This window comes from Halichoerus grypus, chromosome 8 (assembly GCF_964656455.1).
Source record: "Halichoerus grypus chromosome 8, mHalGry1.hap1.1, whole genome shotgun sequence".
Lineage (NCBI taxonomy): Eukaryota > Metazoa > Chordata > Mammalia > Carnivora > Phocidae > Halichoerus > Halichoerus grypus.
In genome coordinates this window covers 42,029,432-42,045,995 of record NC_135719.1, presented here as the reverse complement: position 1 = coordinate 42,045,995, position 16,564 = coordinate 42,029,432, and the positions used below count along the sequence as shown (strand labels likewise).

The 16,564-nt window shown below is 38.7% G+C and overlaps 1 protein-coding gene across 9 annotated transcripts in view; it reads left to right on the top strand.

Annotated features, from left to right (window-relative positions):
- NEO1 (neogenin 1) overlaps positions 1 to 16,564 on the top strand; it is a 250,853-nt gene that overhangs the window by 211,755 nt on the left and 22,534 nt on the right. For 5 of the 9 annotated variants that reach the window (XM_078079125.1, XM_078079120.1, XM_078079126.1 and 2 more), the window contains exons 17-23: positions 3,033 to 3,128; positions 5,776 to 5,999; positions 6,082 to 6,220; positions 8,399 to 8,506; positions 10,008 to 10,202; positions 10,881 to 10,913; positions 13,975 to 14,043. In XM_078079125.1, the coding sequence (XP_077935251.1) occupies positions 3,033 to 3,128; positions 5,776 to 5,999; positions 6,082 to 6,220; positions 8,399 to 8,506; positions 10,008 to 10,202; positions 10,881 to 10,913; positions 13,975 to 14,043 (864 nt within the window). The remainder of the gene's footprint in view (positions 1 to 3,032; positions 3,129 to 5,775; positions 6,000 to 6,081; positions 6,221 to 8,398; positions 8,507 to 10,007; positions 10,203 to 10,880; positions 10,914 to 13,974; positions 14,044 to 16,564) is intronic. The other 4 variants (XM_078079123.1, XM_078079118.1, XM_078079119.1 and 1 more) reach the window with 3 other exon arrangements.

Here is a 16,564-nt window from a genome sequence, read left to right as displayed (position 1 = left end):
AATTTTATTTTTACAGAAAACTTTAAAAAATACTACAAAGAGGGGCGCCTGGGTGGCTCAGTCGGTTAAGCGTCTGACTTTTGATTTTGGCTCAGGTCATGATCTCAGGTAGGGCTCTGTGCTGGGCACAGAGCCTGCTTAAAATTCTTTCTCTCCCCCTCTTTCTCTGCCCCTCCCCCACCCCACTCACATTCTCTCTCCCTCTCAAAAAAAAAAAAAAAGTAGAGAATTTCTATATATTCTTCACTAAGAGTGCCCAAAAGTTAACATTTCACCACATGTGCTTTATCATTCTCTGTCTTCCTGTACATACATATTTTTTCACTGAACCATTTGAGAGTAAATTACAGATGGGATGCCCCTCCACCCTCTGATACTTTAATGTGCTTTTCCTAAAAATGAGGGCATTTTCTAATATAACTACAGTACAATTATCAAAGTCAACAAATTAACACTTAGACAATATCTCTAGACTTTATTTATATTTTACTAGTTGCTCCGTTAATGTCCTTTATAACAAAAGAAAAACATTTTTTTCTGGTCCAGGATCACTTGTTGCATTTAGTTATCATGTCTCATTAGTTTTCTCTTGATACAGAACAGTTCCTTGGTTTTTTCTTGAATTTTATGACTATGACATTTTTTTTTATTAAAGATTTTATTTATTTATTTATTTGAGAGAGAATGAGATAGAGAGCATGAGGGGGGGAGGGTCAGAGGGAGAAGCAGCAGGGAGCCTGATGCGGGACTTGATCCGGGGCCTCCAGGATCATGACCTGAGCCGAAGGCAGTCGCTTAACCAACTGAGCCACCCAGGCGCCTGACTATGACATTTTTGAGAAGTATAAACCATTTATATTTTATAGAATGTCTCTTAGTTTAGACTTGCCTAATATTTCCTAACTACTCTCAGCTTACGCATTTTTGGAAGGAATAGCATACATACATTGTGTTCTTGCCAGTACATCGTATCAGGAGGCACATGAAAGTCTGGTGCTAGTGATGTTAATTTTAATCACTTAGTTCAGAGGGTATCTGCTACATTCCCTAAAGTTGTTGTTTTCTCCTTTAGAATTAATAAATACTTTGTGGGGGAAATACTTTGAGTCTTTGTAAACATCTTGTTTCTCGTCAAACTTTCATTCACTAGTTTTAGCGTCTTTAGTAACAGTTATTACTGTGGTGTTTCCCAAGTGAATTTCTAATTCTATTATTTCTTCTACATTTATCAGCATTCTCTGATAAAGAAGAACTTTCCTTCTCTTCCTTAGTGAAAGAATGCCGAATGGGAGTCTATGACTGATTCCTCTATTTGACATCTTCCATCTTTCTTTGAGCACTTTCTTCCTTTTTGACACAGTAAGATATAGTGGGCTCATCTGATATTTTCCTATCCTTAGCCCTTGAATCAGTCATTTCTCCAAGGAATGCTGGTTTATTTTATGGAAAATGACATTTAGAAACCAGTATCTGAGCACTATACACACTCCTTGTTATCAGGGTAGAAAATCCTCATGCATCTACAAAAAAGGCTACTGAGACTATAAGTGAGTTCAGCAAAGTCACAGGATACAAAGTTGATATACAAAAATAGTTATATTCCCATGTACTAACAATAAGCAGTTGGAAGTTGAAATTAAAATAAAAGTACTACCTACGTAGCATCAAAAAATATAAAATACTTAGAGATAAACTTTAAAAATATGAACAAGGTCTGTACACTGGAAATTAGAAAATTATTGCTGAGAGAAATTAAGGATGACTTAAATAAGTAGAGGTATCATGTTTATGGATCGGATAATATTATTAAAATGACAGTTCTCCCCAGCGCAATTCCAAGTAAAATCCTGACAGACTTTTTTATAGAAATTGATAAACTTAATTCTAAAAGTCAAAGGAACTAGAATAGCCAAACAGTTTTGAAAAAGAGAAATCAGGTAGTATGGTCTTTTCAACATTTCTTCAGATGTCTTCTAAAGACCCACATTACCTGATTTCAGGACTTACATAAGGCTACTGTAGTCGAGACATTGTGGTGGTATTGGTGCAAAGGTAGGTGTTACAGATCAATAGAACAGAATGGAGTCCAGAAATAGATCCATATATATATGGTCAATTGATTTTTGACAAACACAATAAGATAATTTAGTGGGGAGAGTGTAGTCTTTTCAGCAAAAGGTGTGGGAAGAATTGGATATCTGTATGAGAAAGAAAGGGAACTTTCCTTGACCTTTATTTCACATCATACACAAAAACAGAGCTAAATGCAAGAACTAAAACCATAAAACTTCTAGAAGAAGACAGAAAAAAACCTTCATGGCTTTGAGGTAGACAAGGATCTCTCAGGATGTATAAAGCATAAGTTATAAAATTAAAAAATTAATCTATAGCACTTCTTTGAAATTTAAAACTTCCAACTTTTGGAAAGACAGCAATAAAGTGAAAAGACGAGCCACAAACTAGGAGAAAATACTCACCATTCAAATATCTGACAAAGAATTTGAGTCCAGAAAATATAAAACTCTTCCAACTTAAGAAGAAGATGACAATCCAGTAAAAGAGTAGGCAGAAGATTGGGATGGGCAGTATACCAGAGAAGATATATGAGTGGACAATCAGCACATGAAAAGATTCTCAACATCATTAATCATTAGAGAAATGTAAGTAAAACCACAGTGAAATACCAAGTTCCACCTATGGGCTTACAACACATGAAAATCCTATTTACTCATTCTCATCCAAGCCCTCCTCTGTACAGTAACATCACTACACCATTGGTTAGTTGAGGCCAAGAGAGGATCCAGGCACAGCCGTCCTCACTTCTGGGACTGCTCCGAAACATTGATCCCAGTTTTTCTGTGCTGTGCGTGCTGCCATCTCTACATTTCCCCACACCCTGGAGGAATCCCACAGAAACGTTTTTAAAATCTTTCCTGACTTTCTCTGCACTTAAGATCATGCACCGTCACCCTTGAATTTTTTAAATTCTGGAGAATGTTTTCCTAAGTGTTTTCACTTGTTTCCTTCTTCAGATCCCAGCTCTCACTATGTGATAACCCTGAAAGCCTTTAACAACGTGGGTGAGGGCATCCCCTTGTATGAGAGCGCTGTGACCAGACCTCACACAGGTAAGCCATCCTGTCCGCCTCTGTCTTCAGCATTTTTTCCAGCAGCTTATGTGGAATGTTGGCATGAGGTCTGTCCCATAGGTATCAGTGAAAGGGAAAGTATATGCCAGCGTGGGCTGCAGGCTTCATATAGGAAAAGAGGCTTTCAACACAGAAATTTCCATTAATTTCTGTTTTGCTTTTTAGAAAATGCTAACAATCTAGTCATTCATATAAATAATTCCATGTAGATATGTAGCACGTTTTTAATATGTTGGGATCTAGAAACTATAGTTTTGAGAGAATTACAAGTGATTTTGGGGGCACGTGGGTGGGCTTAGATGGTTAAGTATCTGATTCTTGATTTTGTCTCAGGTCCTGATCTCAGGGCTGTGAGATCAAGCCCCACATCAGGCTCCACGCTGGGCATTTAGCCTGCTTGAGATTCTCTCTCTTCCTCTCCCTCTGCCCCTCCCCACCCCTAAAAAAAAAGTGACTTTCATCTTTTGGTCATGTGAGTTTCAACTAAAATGAGTGAAAAAAAATGAACGGGTCTCCGTATCTCTGGAGGAGTTAGATAGGTTACTGATGGTCTCAATAAATGTGTATGATCAGTGAATCCAGCATTTTCTTTACTAGTCACCTGAGTTGATTGGGAAAGTAGTCTTCTATTTGCTTTTCATAAGCTTTATTTATATAAAGAGTATAAAGTCAGTTGTACCATCCATTTGATCAACTGTACATTTACTACAAATGAGACCAAAATATTATTTTTTGTAATAAAGAAATACTCATATAATGTAAAATTTCTGTAGATAAAACATCTAATATAGGGCTGAATGAGAAAGTTTACTGAAATAAATATATTAGACTTGTAAAAAGGGTCCTGAAAACCCAAGAATTTATCATTTGCAGAAATGCTCTTTTCCATTTGTTTTCCAGAGCTGTGTATCTCTATTGCCTGCTGTATTTTCTGGATACTTTGTGTAATAATGCAAATGTCACATTATTCTTTTTAAAAAGATCGTCTCTGCCCCTTTTTTTCTTTAATGCTTTTACTTAACAAGACCAGCATCATCACTACATGTTTGGTAGTTCTGTCCTGTCTTCTCCTGTGTGCTTACAATTTATAAGTTCTTTTGCAAAGAGCTTTGGTATTCCAGAAAGGAAAAAAAAGTAAGATGAAAAAGAGAATATTTAGATAAGTGGTTTGCTACTTTCTTAAATTAGCCTATAATAGAAAAAACTTTTTTGAAATTTTCTCTTATGTCACTTAAAAATATAGCCTTCTGGTTAGAAGTATACAAGGAAATGTTCCTAAGTCATGTAACCTTGTTATCTTTTCCAAGAGTTATTACAAATAAAAAAAATTTCTCAAAGAAGTCTAATGATTTTTGCACCTGAAGGTGCATTTTCTATAACTAATTGGTTTGTTTCCTGATCTTTGAACAAAGCCCTTGACTATAATGTATGCTGTTCCTCTGTTACTTTAGTCCTCATTGTGTAGGAAATACACAAATGGAGACTATTACGTTAGTTTGGCACTTATTCATAAACAAGGTCCATGCCATTTCAGGTTTTGAGTTACAGGAAGGGCTATTCTCCTTAACCAGGTGGGAAAGCCATTTTAAAACCTTAACTTAAAATAAATCAACATGTATGTATTTAGAAAACCTGACCAAGAGTTGATAAAGCCCAGGGGATCCTACTGTATTGTCCTGGGCTCATGGTCCTTGGTGCCTGTGTGCACATTCTGGCCTCTATTTTGACACTGAGCTTAGAGAAGGTGTCAGCTGCATATGGCACAGGACATACATGAGTATAGACTGTTCTTTCTATCAAATAAGTATTCTGATTTCTTATGTTCGTAAAGGCTGTCACTTGGACCCATAAGTATGTCATTTCACGTAACCGATTGGGATTCATTAGGTGGGTTATTCTCTGATTCTACTGGAGAAAGCATAGCAGATATTCCTTCATGGTGTTAGCCTACCTTTTCTTCAGGAAGAGTAATGCCCTTGAGTTCCTTTGCTTTATTTGGATGTGAGCCATTTTGCTTTTAGACCCAGGACATCAGCAGATCTGAACTAGACCCTGTGTGGGTATCAGATAACCCTAAAACCAAGGCCAGGCTAAGTTGCTGTTGGCTGGCATTCAGGACTCAGGCTGGAGAATAGGACCCTTACATGTTCGTTGACCTGCATTGATAAGCCATGTCCCAAAAATTCAGTCACATTCACCGAAATACCAAAACAGATCATGAGCTTTGTGTTGCTTGTTCTGAAATTACACCCTTGATTTTAAAAGTACTTTGTATCTTCTCACAATCCTTTTTGGAAAGGAGATAGAATTTTCAAGTAATTTAAAGAAAATTCAAGTATGAATATGTTAATATAATCATTGGATTATCAATTGTTAATATACCTAGAGAATACAGTAGAGAATATAGTTAATTATTTCCCTAGACATTTTCCTGCAAATTTTTCCTGAAAGAACACAAGTGGGAATATTCTTTTTAATGAATGGTGGTTATCTATTAACTCCAGATTCTCTTTCTCTTTCTCCATTTCTCACCTTTCATTCCATTATATTACCCTGCATTTTCCTTTTCTTTTATTTTTGTTTATGTTAAAATGCCACTTCCCTTTTTTAATTACTTTTTACCCAGACACTTCTGAAGTTGATTTATTTGTTATTAATGCTCCATACACTCCAGTGCCAGATCCCACTCCCATGATGCCACCTGTGGGAGTTCAGGCTTCCATTCTGAGTCATGACACCATAAGGATCACATGGGCGGACAACTCACTGCCCAAACACCAGAAGATTACAGATTCCCGGTACTACACAGTCCGATGGAAAACCAACATCCCAGCAAACACCAAGTACAAGGTACTTGCACATTTGCTCTGGGTGAGAAAATCTAGCTCTTGATATTTCCTAATTCTAAAGTTCTTGATTCTTATGCTTCCAGAATGCAAATGCAACAACTTTAAGTTACTTGGTGACTGGTTTAAAGGCAAATACACTGTATGAATTCTCTGTGATGGTGACCAAAGGTCGAAGATCAAGCACATGGAGTATGACAGCCCATGGGACCACCTTTGAATTTGGTATGTGTTGTCTGAATCTTACTCATATGGCATTTCTTCTCTTTGTAAGATGTGAAAGCCAGTGGAAGTCCAGCGAATGCTGGGCCACATTCCAAGTCGTGAGACTTCTCATCACCTGCTTCTACTACCCAAGGAAAGAATCAAAGGCACGAATTAACCCACTTACAGAACATAGTGAGCAGCACAGCTGGAGTTCAGTGTTTGCTTTTTCAGCTGATGAATTAGGTTTTCTTCATCACTGAACAAGAACATTAGCCAATAGTGGGATAATAGAGTGCAAAGTATACTAGATTTTAGGAATCAAGGGACTTGAGTTCAATCCCAGGTCAACCAAATACTGACCGTGTAAGTCATAAGTAAGTCATCCAGCCTATCATTTCTTCCATCTGCAAAAGAGGGGTGATAATAATATCTGCTTTTCCTACCTTATAGGGTTATTGTAAGGTAAAATAAGCAGATGAGAAAGCACATGGTAATTATAAAGCACTGTGTAGATGTAAAGGATTACTGTCATTAATCCTGCTTTATTGCTAAATTGAGATAGAGAAAATGAAGTGACCTGCTCTTCACCAAGCCTCTGCCAACGCCATGCTTGCTAGAGCCTCAGAACTTTACCAGGGAACCTGAAAGCTGCCCCAGCAGCCTTCTTACAACCAGTTAGTATCTGGTAAAATCCCATTGGGGCAGCCTAAGGGATTTTGTCTGTAAGTAAACATGAAAGATAAAAGACACCTAGCAAATTAAGGGGAAAGCAGGCTTGTATCCAAGTTTGAGATTTTGTTTGCCTTTTGGTCATTTGTAGGTCTGCCCTTCTACCTCTTGTACTTTTCTAGCATGGGGATATGTGTGACCATTGGGAGCCCTTCCCTTCCAGCCTCCTAATGGCTTTTTTCTCCTATATATAAATAATGAAAAAATGGAGCTAATGAAGTCTCTCCAGACTGGGCCTGGCCCTAATGTCTTTTTGTCTCCTGCACAGTTGGTTGGACTTCCTACAGAGAAGAGGGGTTGGATCTGGAGAGCTTAGAAATAACAGTGCATAAAAGTTTAAATGGACCTTGAGTTTTCTTTCTTTGCTAGTTTTAAGAATATCTTTTTGCTTCATTCCAATCCATTAGTTAATAAATAATATTATGTATTTTCTTACGATGTCTGCATTTCACCAGGCTTCCTTCCATTTTATGCTAGGAAGATTCCAGTATTTTAGGAAGAGAAGAGTAAATTTAAGGATGTACTTAATTTGCTCATTTCTCTACTAGTACAGTAGAAGTTATCAGCCATAACATGGAAATAAAAGAAATGCAGTGTTGTTTTCATTGTTGGTGTTGTTTCATAACAGCTTTGCATTTCAGAGCAATAATCTCAAATAGTTGGCAGTGCAAACTTAAAAACAGCAATTTGTAACTCATTTATTCTTTGAGGGAATAGGGGGTTTCAAACATTATATTTTGTTTGGAGAGCCAACTATAAGTGAAAGAGAAAATTATTTTACACTTGAAAATATTCTAACAAAATAATCCAAATTTGGGGAGGGGGGAGTCATCTTGGGCAAATTACATAACTTTTTCATTGTCGATGCCCTGCTCTGTCAAGCAGGGATAGTGGTAACTGCCTTTTGAGTTGCCATAAATATTAAGTGAAATACTATTTATAAAGTGCCTGGTATAATGTAGATACTTGGTAACTAACTACAGAGGTCTTTTGATTTCCTTACCTAAGAACCCTATAAATCCCTGACCTCCAGCCCAAGATACCAATTCTATATCCTCATAGTATGGTGTTTTTTCTTTGGTACTTGGCATATTCTTCTTCTTCTTTTTTTTTTTTTTAAGATTTATTTATTTATTTAACAGAGAGACAGCAAGAGAGGGAACACAAGCAGGGGGAGTGGGAGAGGGAGAAGCAGGCTTCCCGCTGAGCAGGGAGCCCGATGCGGGGCTCGATCCCAGGACCCTGGGATCATGAGCTGAAGGCAGACACTTAACGACTGAGCCACCCAGGCGCCCCGGCATATTCTTCCTTGTATTGGATCTGTTTACAGGTAGACTATGAGTTCTTTGAAGCCAGGAGGCTTTAGCTTTTTTGTCTTATACTTCTTATTGCACCTTATAAAAGGAAAGCGTTGTAGAAATGAAACTGGAATGGACAGGAATTATTGAAAGTCTTATTATTTTGTAGTTCCTACTTCTCCACCCAAGGATGTGACAGTTGTGAGTAAAGAGGGAAAACCTAGGACGATAATTGTAAATTGGCAACCTCCCTCAGAAGCCAATGGCAAAATTACGGGTAAGATGCCTTTGAGTGTGTATCTGTTCTCTGTTCCAGTCGGGCAGAAGCATTCCAGCCCAGTACTGTGTGGTTGGGAGAAGTGGGAGTCCAAAGTTGGCTTGATCATTTTATGAGGCGCAAGGAGTCATGATGGTCCTTGAAAGTGGACCAAGGGGGTGCTGTTTGCTCATATTAACGTAAACATGAATTGCCAGTTGGTTGTTCTGACTCACTGAGTGAAAGTCTGTTGGGTGTTGTTATATTAGACAGTCTTTGGCTACAGTGGGACCTTTTGGACATACTTATTTTCATCAGAAAAGCTGTTCTTCTCTGCCTCTGACTAGATAATCACCTTGGGAGTTAAAGACCCTGCCTGATTCTACAGGGTGTAGTACCCAGTAAATACAGATTCAGCTCTTTTAACCTGAAGCCCCAAAAAGCTCATTAGACATTTAATTCCGTTTTTCCCCCAGGCCTGCTACTTCAGCTTCCTGTGCTCTAACACTAGAGTTAGAAGTTTGAATTGGCCTAGGCCTTTGAAGGGGCCTGGGATTTTTCCTTGGACTTCCAGAGAACTTTCCACAGTAGAGGACACTATGCTTTCCTCAGCTTTATCAGGGAGGAAAGCCTCATAGCCTGGGATTTAGCTGTTAATTATTCTCCTTGGAACCTCTGCTCCATGTAGGTGTATCCTGAGGAACAGGAGTTTGCTTTCTGATGTTCCTTTGTATGAATAAGGAAACTGAAAGCATTTCTTAATATTGTCCTGCTTCAACTTTCAATTAGAATTCCTTCCCATAAATCCCTGGTGTCATTTTTTAGGTTTTTGAACTTGCCTGTTCTGTAAAAGAATGAAGCATGACTTGACTTGGATTACATTTTATTTTGTGTTCAAAAACCAGTAATGATGCCGTCAGTGCATTTTTGTGCTGTGTAGGTCAAGTAGGCATGTGGGTGTCTGTTCTTGCCTCAGACATGGAGACTGGGTGCCCCCTGGTGGGAGTATCAGGTGATGTTTCACTGTGACTTCACCCACTTCAAGTCTGGGAGAGCTTTAATAAAGGTACTGCCCACATCCCCAGGTCTCCCAAGAGTTTTTCTTCTGGGAAATCACATTGCTGAGAGCTAAACAGCACGTTGGGCCAGTGTCGGTTTTCAGAAGTGCATTATTTTAATCGTAGACCCTTGATGGGTACATTATTCAAATATTAAGATGTTGAAATGATTGGATTGTTTTCCTTATATTTTTTAGCTTCTGAGAGTTCTTAACCCTATATTATTATCATAACTACTTTTATTGCTTCAACTACTGATATAGATGATAACTTACAACCTGGCACTGTTGAAATTGTGGTTTTCTCTTTATGATGTTCAGTGTAGCGTTTTGAATGCATTTTACCGTTGGTCTGTAATCAGTAAGTGGTTCTCTACTTGTATATGCTATAACAGATATCTTTATTGACTTAAGAAAAGAAAAGGTAGGAATAAGATATCTTTTCTCATTTCCTCCTTTGGACAGGTTACATCATATATTATAGTACGGATGTGAATGCGGAGATACACGACTGGGTTATTGAGCCTGTTGTGGGAAACAGGTTGACTCACCAGATACAAGAGTTAACACTTGACACACCGTACTACTTCAAAATCCAAGCCCGAAACTCAAAGGGCATGGGACCCATGTCTGAAGCTGTCCAATTCAGAACACCTAAAGGTAAATCTCCACTAAACAGCATTTTATTCTATGTCTCTTTAGTGGGGCAATGCTTGCACATATCACTTTAGCATATAGAGACTATGGAGACTATAATATAAGAAGCCCTGATGATGAACTTATGAGCCACAGTGTGAACATTTATCTCAAAATGATCCCTCACCCACCCATTGACCACCAAGTCAGTGCTCCCTAGGTTACTGGCCTAACCATATCACAAACAAGGCTGTTCAAGGCAGATGGATTGCAGTGATCTCAGAGTTTTTACCAGTCAGATCAGATGTGATTCTCTTGGTTCTAAGGTAGAATAATAGCATGTTATTGTGATGGATGATTCCCTTTCAACACATGCAGGCTCTTAACCTGAAAGGCTTATTCGTGGACCTTTGTAGAGAGAAAGACACTAACAGGGGAGCTCTGAAGAAAACTCTAGATAAGAAAGTGAAGGTAAAGTACTGAACCAAGTGAGCCTAGGAATAAAATTTAGTTGGGGACTGAATATGTGGAAATATGGAAACCATATATGGATTTCTTTTCTGTTAGTACTGAAAATAAGACTCGATTTGTTTGGAAGTTTGTGGGGTTTTATTTTTTTTCCTTTAAAAATTCTGCCTGTCCCACCTTCAAAGCTTGTGATCCTTGCTCTTGTTTTTTCTCCCCCTGTGCTTGGCCTGTTAGCGGACTCCTCTGATAAAATGCCTAATGATCAAGGTAAATCAGTAGATGGCCTCTCTCTCCTTTCCTCTCTTTTGTGACCTATTATTATTAGCTTTTTGTTGTTTTTGTTTCTTTTTTTTTCCTGAAAATCAGTCCTGTATGTTAAAATCCACATTATTCATTGGCCAAAGTGGAGTTGAGTCCATGTTTGTGGCACTTGGGGTATCTGAAAAGCTGGGGAATCAACTTAGGGGCTAAATAGGCAAGAGAAAAACTGAGGAGAGTGAACGGAGTTCTGCAGCTGTAGATTGGCCTTAAGTGTGGGCCAGTTTGTCCTCTGTGCTAAGATATTGAAATTCTGTAACAGTGATAGGCATTTGGACCAGTATGAGAACAAGCATACCGATTTGTCATATTTGTAGCATCTAGGATTGCATTAGTATCTCTAAATGAGAAGTTGTAATCAAGTTCAGCAAATACCCTATTTTCCTCCCCTCACCAAGAATCTACAGACTTACCCTACTGAATTGTGTGATTATCTGTGACAAAAGTAGTGCTACTTATTCTGTTAAATAAGCTTAATTCAGAGCTCTTTTTCTGTTTCTTCCCTTAAATATATCTGCTCGTTTAAAAAGAGAGAGAAACAATTTAAAATGGAAACTTAGGAAGTACAGGCTTCAGTGTCCCCATTCTCGAAACTGTCTGTCAACATAGTTTTTCCACTGTTATTGCTATGGTGGAGAGGTAACTGGACTGTGGTTTTCATCTCTGGGGAGTAAGCTAGAGTTGGTATCTGTGGAAGTAAAGTTGATGGTTGCTTTCAAGGTTTAAGAGTAGTCTTTAGAAATAAAAAGTCTTGGGGTGCCTGGCTGGCTCAGTCGGTGGAGCATGCAATTCTTGATCTTGGGGTTGTGAAATTGAGCCCCGTGTTGCAAGTAGAGATTACTTAATAAAATCTTTAAAAAGAAGAAGAAAGAAAAGGTCTTTGGATCTTGTTAATGGCAAGGAAGAGTCAGAACTTGAGGCTGCATGTTTCAGGGCTTTGGAAATGTATTTGCACTCAATGAGTCTTTTGTTGGATGTTGGAGAAACTGTAAACGTGCTTGTGTGTATGTGTAAGGCGCCCTAGTGATGTTAGACATTTTGACTTAAGTGTGAGAACAGAAAAATAACGATACTGTGTACGCAGAGTATAAATGTGCTCATTGTTTTTCCTGCACTTCACTGGATAAGCCAGAGTGCAAGTCTTAACTTGCACCACACCTCTGGCCTTTAAAATTCTTTACCCATAGTTCTTTTTGGTGTTTGGTTAATCCTTGGAATTTCTTCTTCATAGGTTATATTTAAAAGCAAAAATGCTGGGAAATAGAGGAATTAAACCAACCAGTTTATTGGCAAAGTATATTCTTTGGCAATTATTTACATAATATGATAGGTGGGCTTAACATGTGGCTACCTGAAAAATAAGCACCCTTAAGTCTGAAGAGCCTTACAAGGGCTAAGTCATCTCCTCCAACTAGACTTCATCCCAGTGAAAAGAACAACTGGAATCCTGTCATAGGCTGTGTGCCATTTGGGAACAATGATGGCCATGGAAGTAAGGGGATAAAGGAACAAGTATGGACAACAGAAAAGGGATCGGGGACTGAGTTAAATATGCCCTTTTGGATACCCAACAACTTCCGTTACTTTGGGAGTTTTGAGCTTCTGGAAACAGAAAACATTGTTTTCATCTCTCTATTTATTCTGTTAAATGAACTATATATAGAAGTATTCAGAATTTAATTTTTCATTTAGTCCAACTCTGATAATTTATAGAAGTACTTGACATTGGCTGTAATGTTTTATAGAAACATTTTATGCATTTCTAGTCAAGCTTTATTTGTAGAAATAATTATTTATAAGTGTTTTCTGAAGCTTCATGCTCTGTGCCTCTGCAAAGGGAAAGGTTATATTCTTCCCTAAAGATTTATTATGTATGTAATAATAGCAGCTAATATTTGATGAATATTTGCTATGTGTCAGGCAGTATTCAAAATATTTTATAGGAGTAAGTTTCCTTTTAATCCTCAGTACATTTTTGTGAAGTAGATATCATTATTATCACTGCTTTATGATGAAGAAACTGAGACCCAAAGATAATAAATGATTTTCCAGAAAGTCAAGTACATGATAGGCCAGTATTCAAGTGAAGGCAGTGTGCTATATTAACCATGAGGAGCAGCTTTGACTTTGCAATTCTTTCAGACTTCTTCAGGAGGAATCCAAACCTTGGGACTGATGGATACCTTTGCTATATTGGGAAAGGGTTCCTTATATTTGCTTTACCGAAGCCGCTTTTTCTATAAATGTGAACAAAATTCAGGACCAAGAATATGGATTACTAAAAAGCTGATCTTTGTGTTTTATGAAATCTGTTTGTGAGGTGGTCCCAAGCCTAAGATCAGCAGCCTCACTCATTGTATTTTATGACAGTGGATTAGGAGAGAGTGTCCTCGGTGAGCAACAAGAGGGGGAACTTTGTTTTTCCATGCTTGGGTATTTGGGTAACTGAGCAGGAACCGAGAACCCAATTTGAACTTCCACGTGTCTTCTTGCTACTGCTTAGGGTATCTTTATATTGGAAAAGGCAACTTTATAATTTGAGGAAAAAATCCAAACACTACTGACACCTACTAGGAGATCAATGTAGCCAGGTCCTCTGAAAAAGTCCACTTCTGTAATGCAGAAGCCAACCTAACTGGTCCCTTGGTTCCTTTTCTGAGATAAGCTACTTTTGCCATAAGTGCTCTGAGCGGTCTTGCAGGAACTGTTTCCTGGGCGAGAGAAATGGGTGTGTTCCCACCTTATGAACAGCAAGTGGCAGTCTAGTTCCATGCTAGATACAGCCGTGGACCGAGAGTGTCAGCCTTTCAGATGCCTCATTGCATAGAAAGCTATACCTTAGTTTGCTTTGCACAGCCTATTTTGTCCCCTGTTGTTTATGTGCTACTTCATTTTCTCATGGACAGAGTAGACTGAAAATATTTTTTTGTAGAAAACACTCACTAGCTGTGAAGTGGACTCATCACACCAATGGCTTGAGTCATTACTGACATGATTTCTTCTCCTTCAGCCTCAGGTTCTACAGGAAAAGGAAGCCGGCTGCCAGACCTAGGATCTGACTACAAACCTCCAATGAGTGGTAAAGTCTTTCTTATGGCTTTTTTGGCCCACTGTGGGCATGACATGGTTCTGCTTGAATCTCGAAATGTCTTTTGTAGCTTCTTTGTGGTGGGTTGTAGCATGTTAACCTATTTCCTTTTATTTAGTAGTTACCTTTAGACATTTTCTGGCAAAAATTTGCTGAATTACTGCAAACCCATTCATTATAAGATCCATAAATAAAATTATTTCTCCACATATCCAACTTTAATAAGATTAGTTCTAAACAAATCAGTCTTTTGCCCACTGCCTGCCTCTAGAAAAGAATTAGAATCTTGCTCTCAAAAATAAACCCTCTAAATAGGATTATCCATCACCTAGAACAAGCCAAAGAAATGCTTTAGAATCATGACTTTCTCCCCATACTGCTTACCACAGTGTTTTAATTTGGGAATTCTAAAAAATTCTTCCCACTCTCCTAGCCAGCTTAAGAGCTGGTGCCTTCTAATTCCTTAATGATGGCACCTACTTCTCTACAGAACTTCACTGTTTATAAGTTACTTTCACACCTGAAATTACATTTGATCCTCATAACACTGAAGCACGGAGAACAGATATTCCCGTTTTATACATTAAGAGACTCAGTGGTAGAGAAGTAATGTGCCTGGATCCACCCACTAATTATGGAAGTCCTGGAACCAAAATCCAGATTTCTGACTCCTGATTGTGACTTTTCCACTATCAACGCAGCCTAAAAGGCCTGGGGTTCTGTACCAGATGTGGGAATCTGAGTCCTGGGCTGAGTTCTAGGACTCTGCGCTTTTCCTCCTGGGATGTGTGTATTATATTTATGTGCTGTCCACAGTATAATACTCAAGGCTCTGAGAAGAGCAATTGTTTCCTTGTCTTTCATTTATACATTCATTCATTCACACGTGTTTATAAAGGTTCAGGTTCCATGTAACAGGCTATGTATGGAAGCAAAAGGCGTAACAAAGCAGCTGACAGAGAAAAGGGAAAGCTTCATAGAAGAGGAGGTGTCTGACCCAGATATGAAAGGATGCGTGGAAGATGGCTAAATGTCACGGGGCAGGGGGGTTGAACATTTCAGGAAGCACCAACAGCACGTGCAAATGCATGGCAGCAAAAAACAGCCGGCTCTCTCCAGGGATCACACTGCCTGGAGACAGGCTAGGGATTCTCACATTAGAGAAGGTGGTAGGTTAGAACCAGCCTGCCAAAAGCTCAGGTACCAAAGCTATGAAATGTGAGCTTCATCCTGCACATAACACGTGTAAGACGCCTTGTACCACGGGCGAACTGTGACCTCCATTTATTGAGTACCAAGTGTTATTACTCTGGTGAATGAAGAATGAGTTGGGGCTGAGATGATGATGTCAGAGAGAGTGGTTAAGAAGCTGTTGCAGCAGTCCAGATGAGGCTTGAGTAGTGGCCTGTCATAATGTCCCCAGCAGGACATGCTCCCGCAGCAGGTCATTCCTACTCTGTCTTCCATGGGAGCTTTTGGTCCTCTCAGAAGTTAGAGGTCAAATGCAGTTAAGTGGAAATTCATCTCTGGAAAGAGCTGCCGCCACCACCTCTGCTGTCCCCACACCCCAGCTCCCCAGCCTCTGATTTGCAGTGCCTGCCCCGCCACACACCCTACCCAGTAACTCAGCACTGCTGTTAATAAAAGGTGTATGGAAAGCCCCAATATGGTCTAATTTTATTGGCCCCTAGTTCTGTAGTCTTTCCCAAATATAAAAATGTTGTATTATTAAAGGTCGGTATGGACAATTTAAGTTGTCTATCTGCTTACTTTTTTCTCAGAAATGAGGAATAAAAATGATTGAACCAAATGGAGAAGAATAAGCTCTTAAGCCCTCCTAAATCAGCCCAGATTTAGCACTGTGCTTAGATGTAGCCAATAAAAATCATACAATCAGAAGTTGGAAGGTCAGCTAATGCAGTGTTACGGAAGGGGTTCCCACAATAAGTATACTTTGAATTAGATCATAAGTTTATAAACCAGGGTTGTACTTAGGAATCACTTTAGGAGCTTTTCTAAAAAACAGATTCCCAAGCCATAGCTTCATGTTAGGAATTTCTTCCACAATCTCCCAGACTGGTAGAATGATTCTTCTTAAACACTTGTAGAAACTAAACACTCATTACTTTGTAAGGCAGCCCATCCATTATTGTACAGATCTGACTACTGTATAGGAGAGAGAGAATAACTGGAAGGAGAGACATCAGCTCTCTATGGTATCATATCCCCTCTTTTTATTTTTTTCATAGCACTTATTACTGATAATTTCTTACTTGTTTATTTTCTGCCCCTACCCCAGCAGTCACATCCTTGTTGTACACTGTTGCATCCCTAGTTCCTAGAACAATGCCTGGCACATAGTAACTACTCAGTAAATATTTGTCAAATTAACGAATATGTACAGACCTACTTTTCCCTGAAACTGAATAAGAGAATTAACTTTGCAAAGACTATATTTATAAAAGCAGACTGTATTTTTCAAGTAGTTTTTGTGATCTCAGACATCTATATG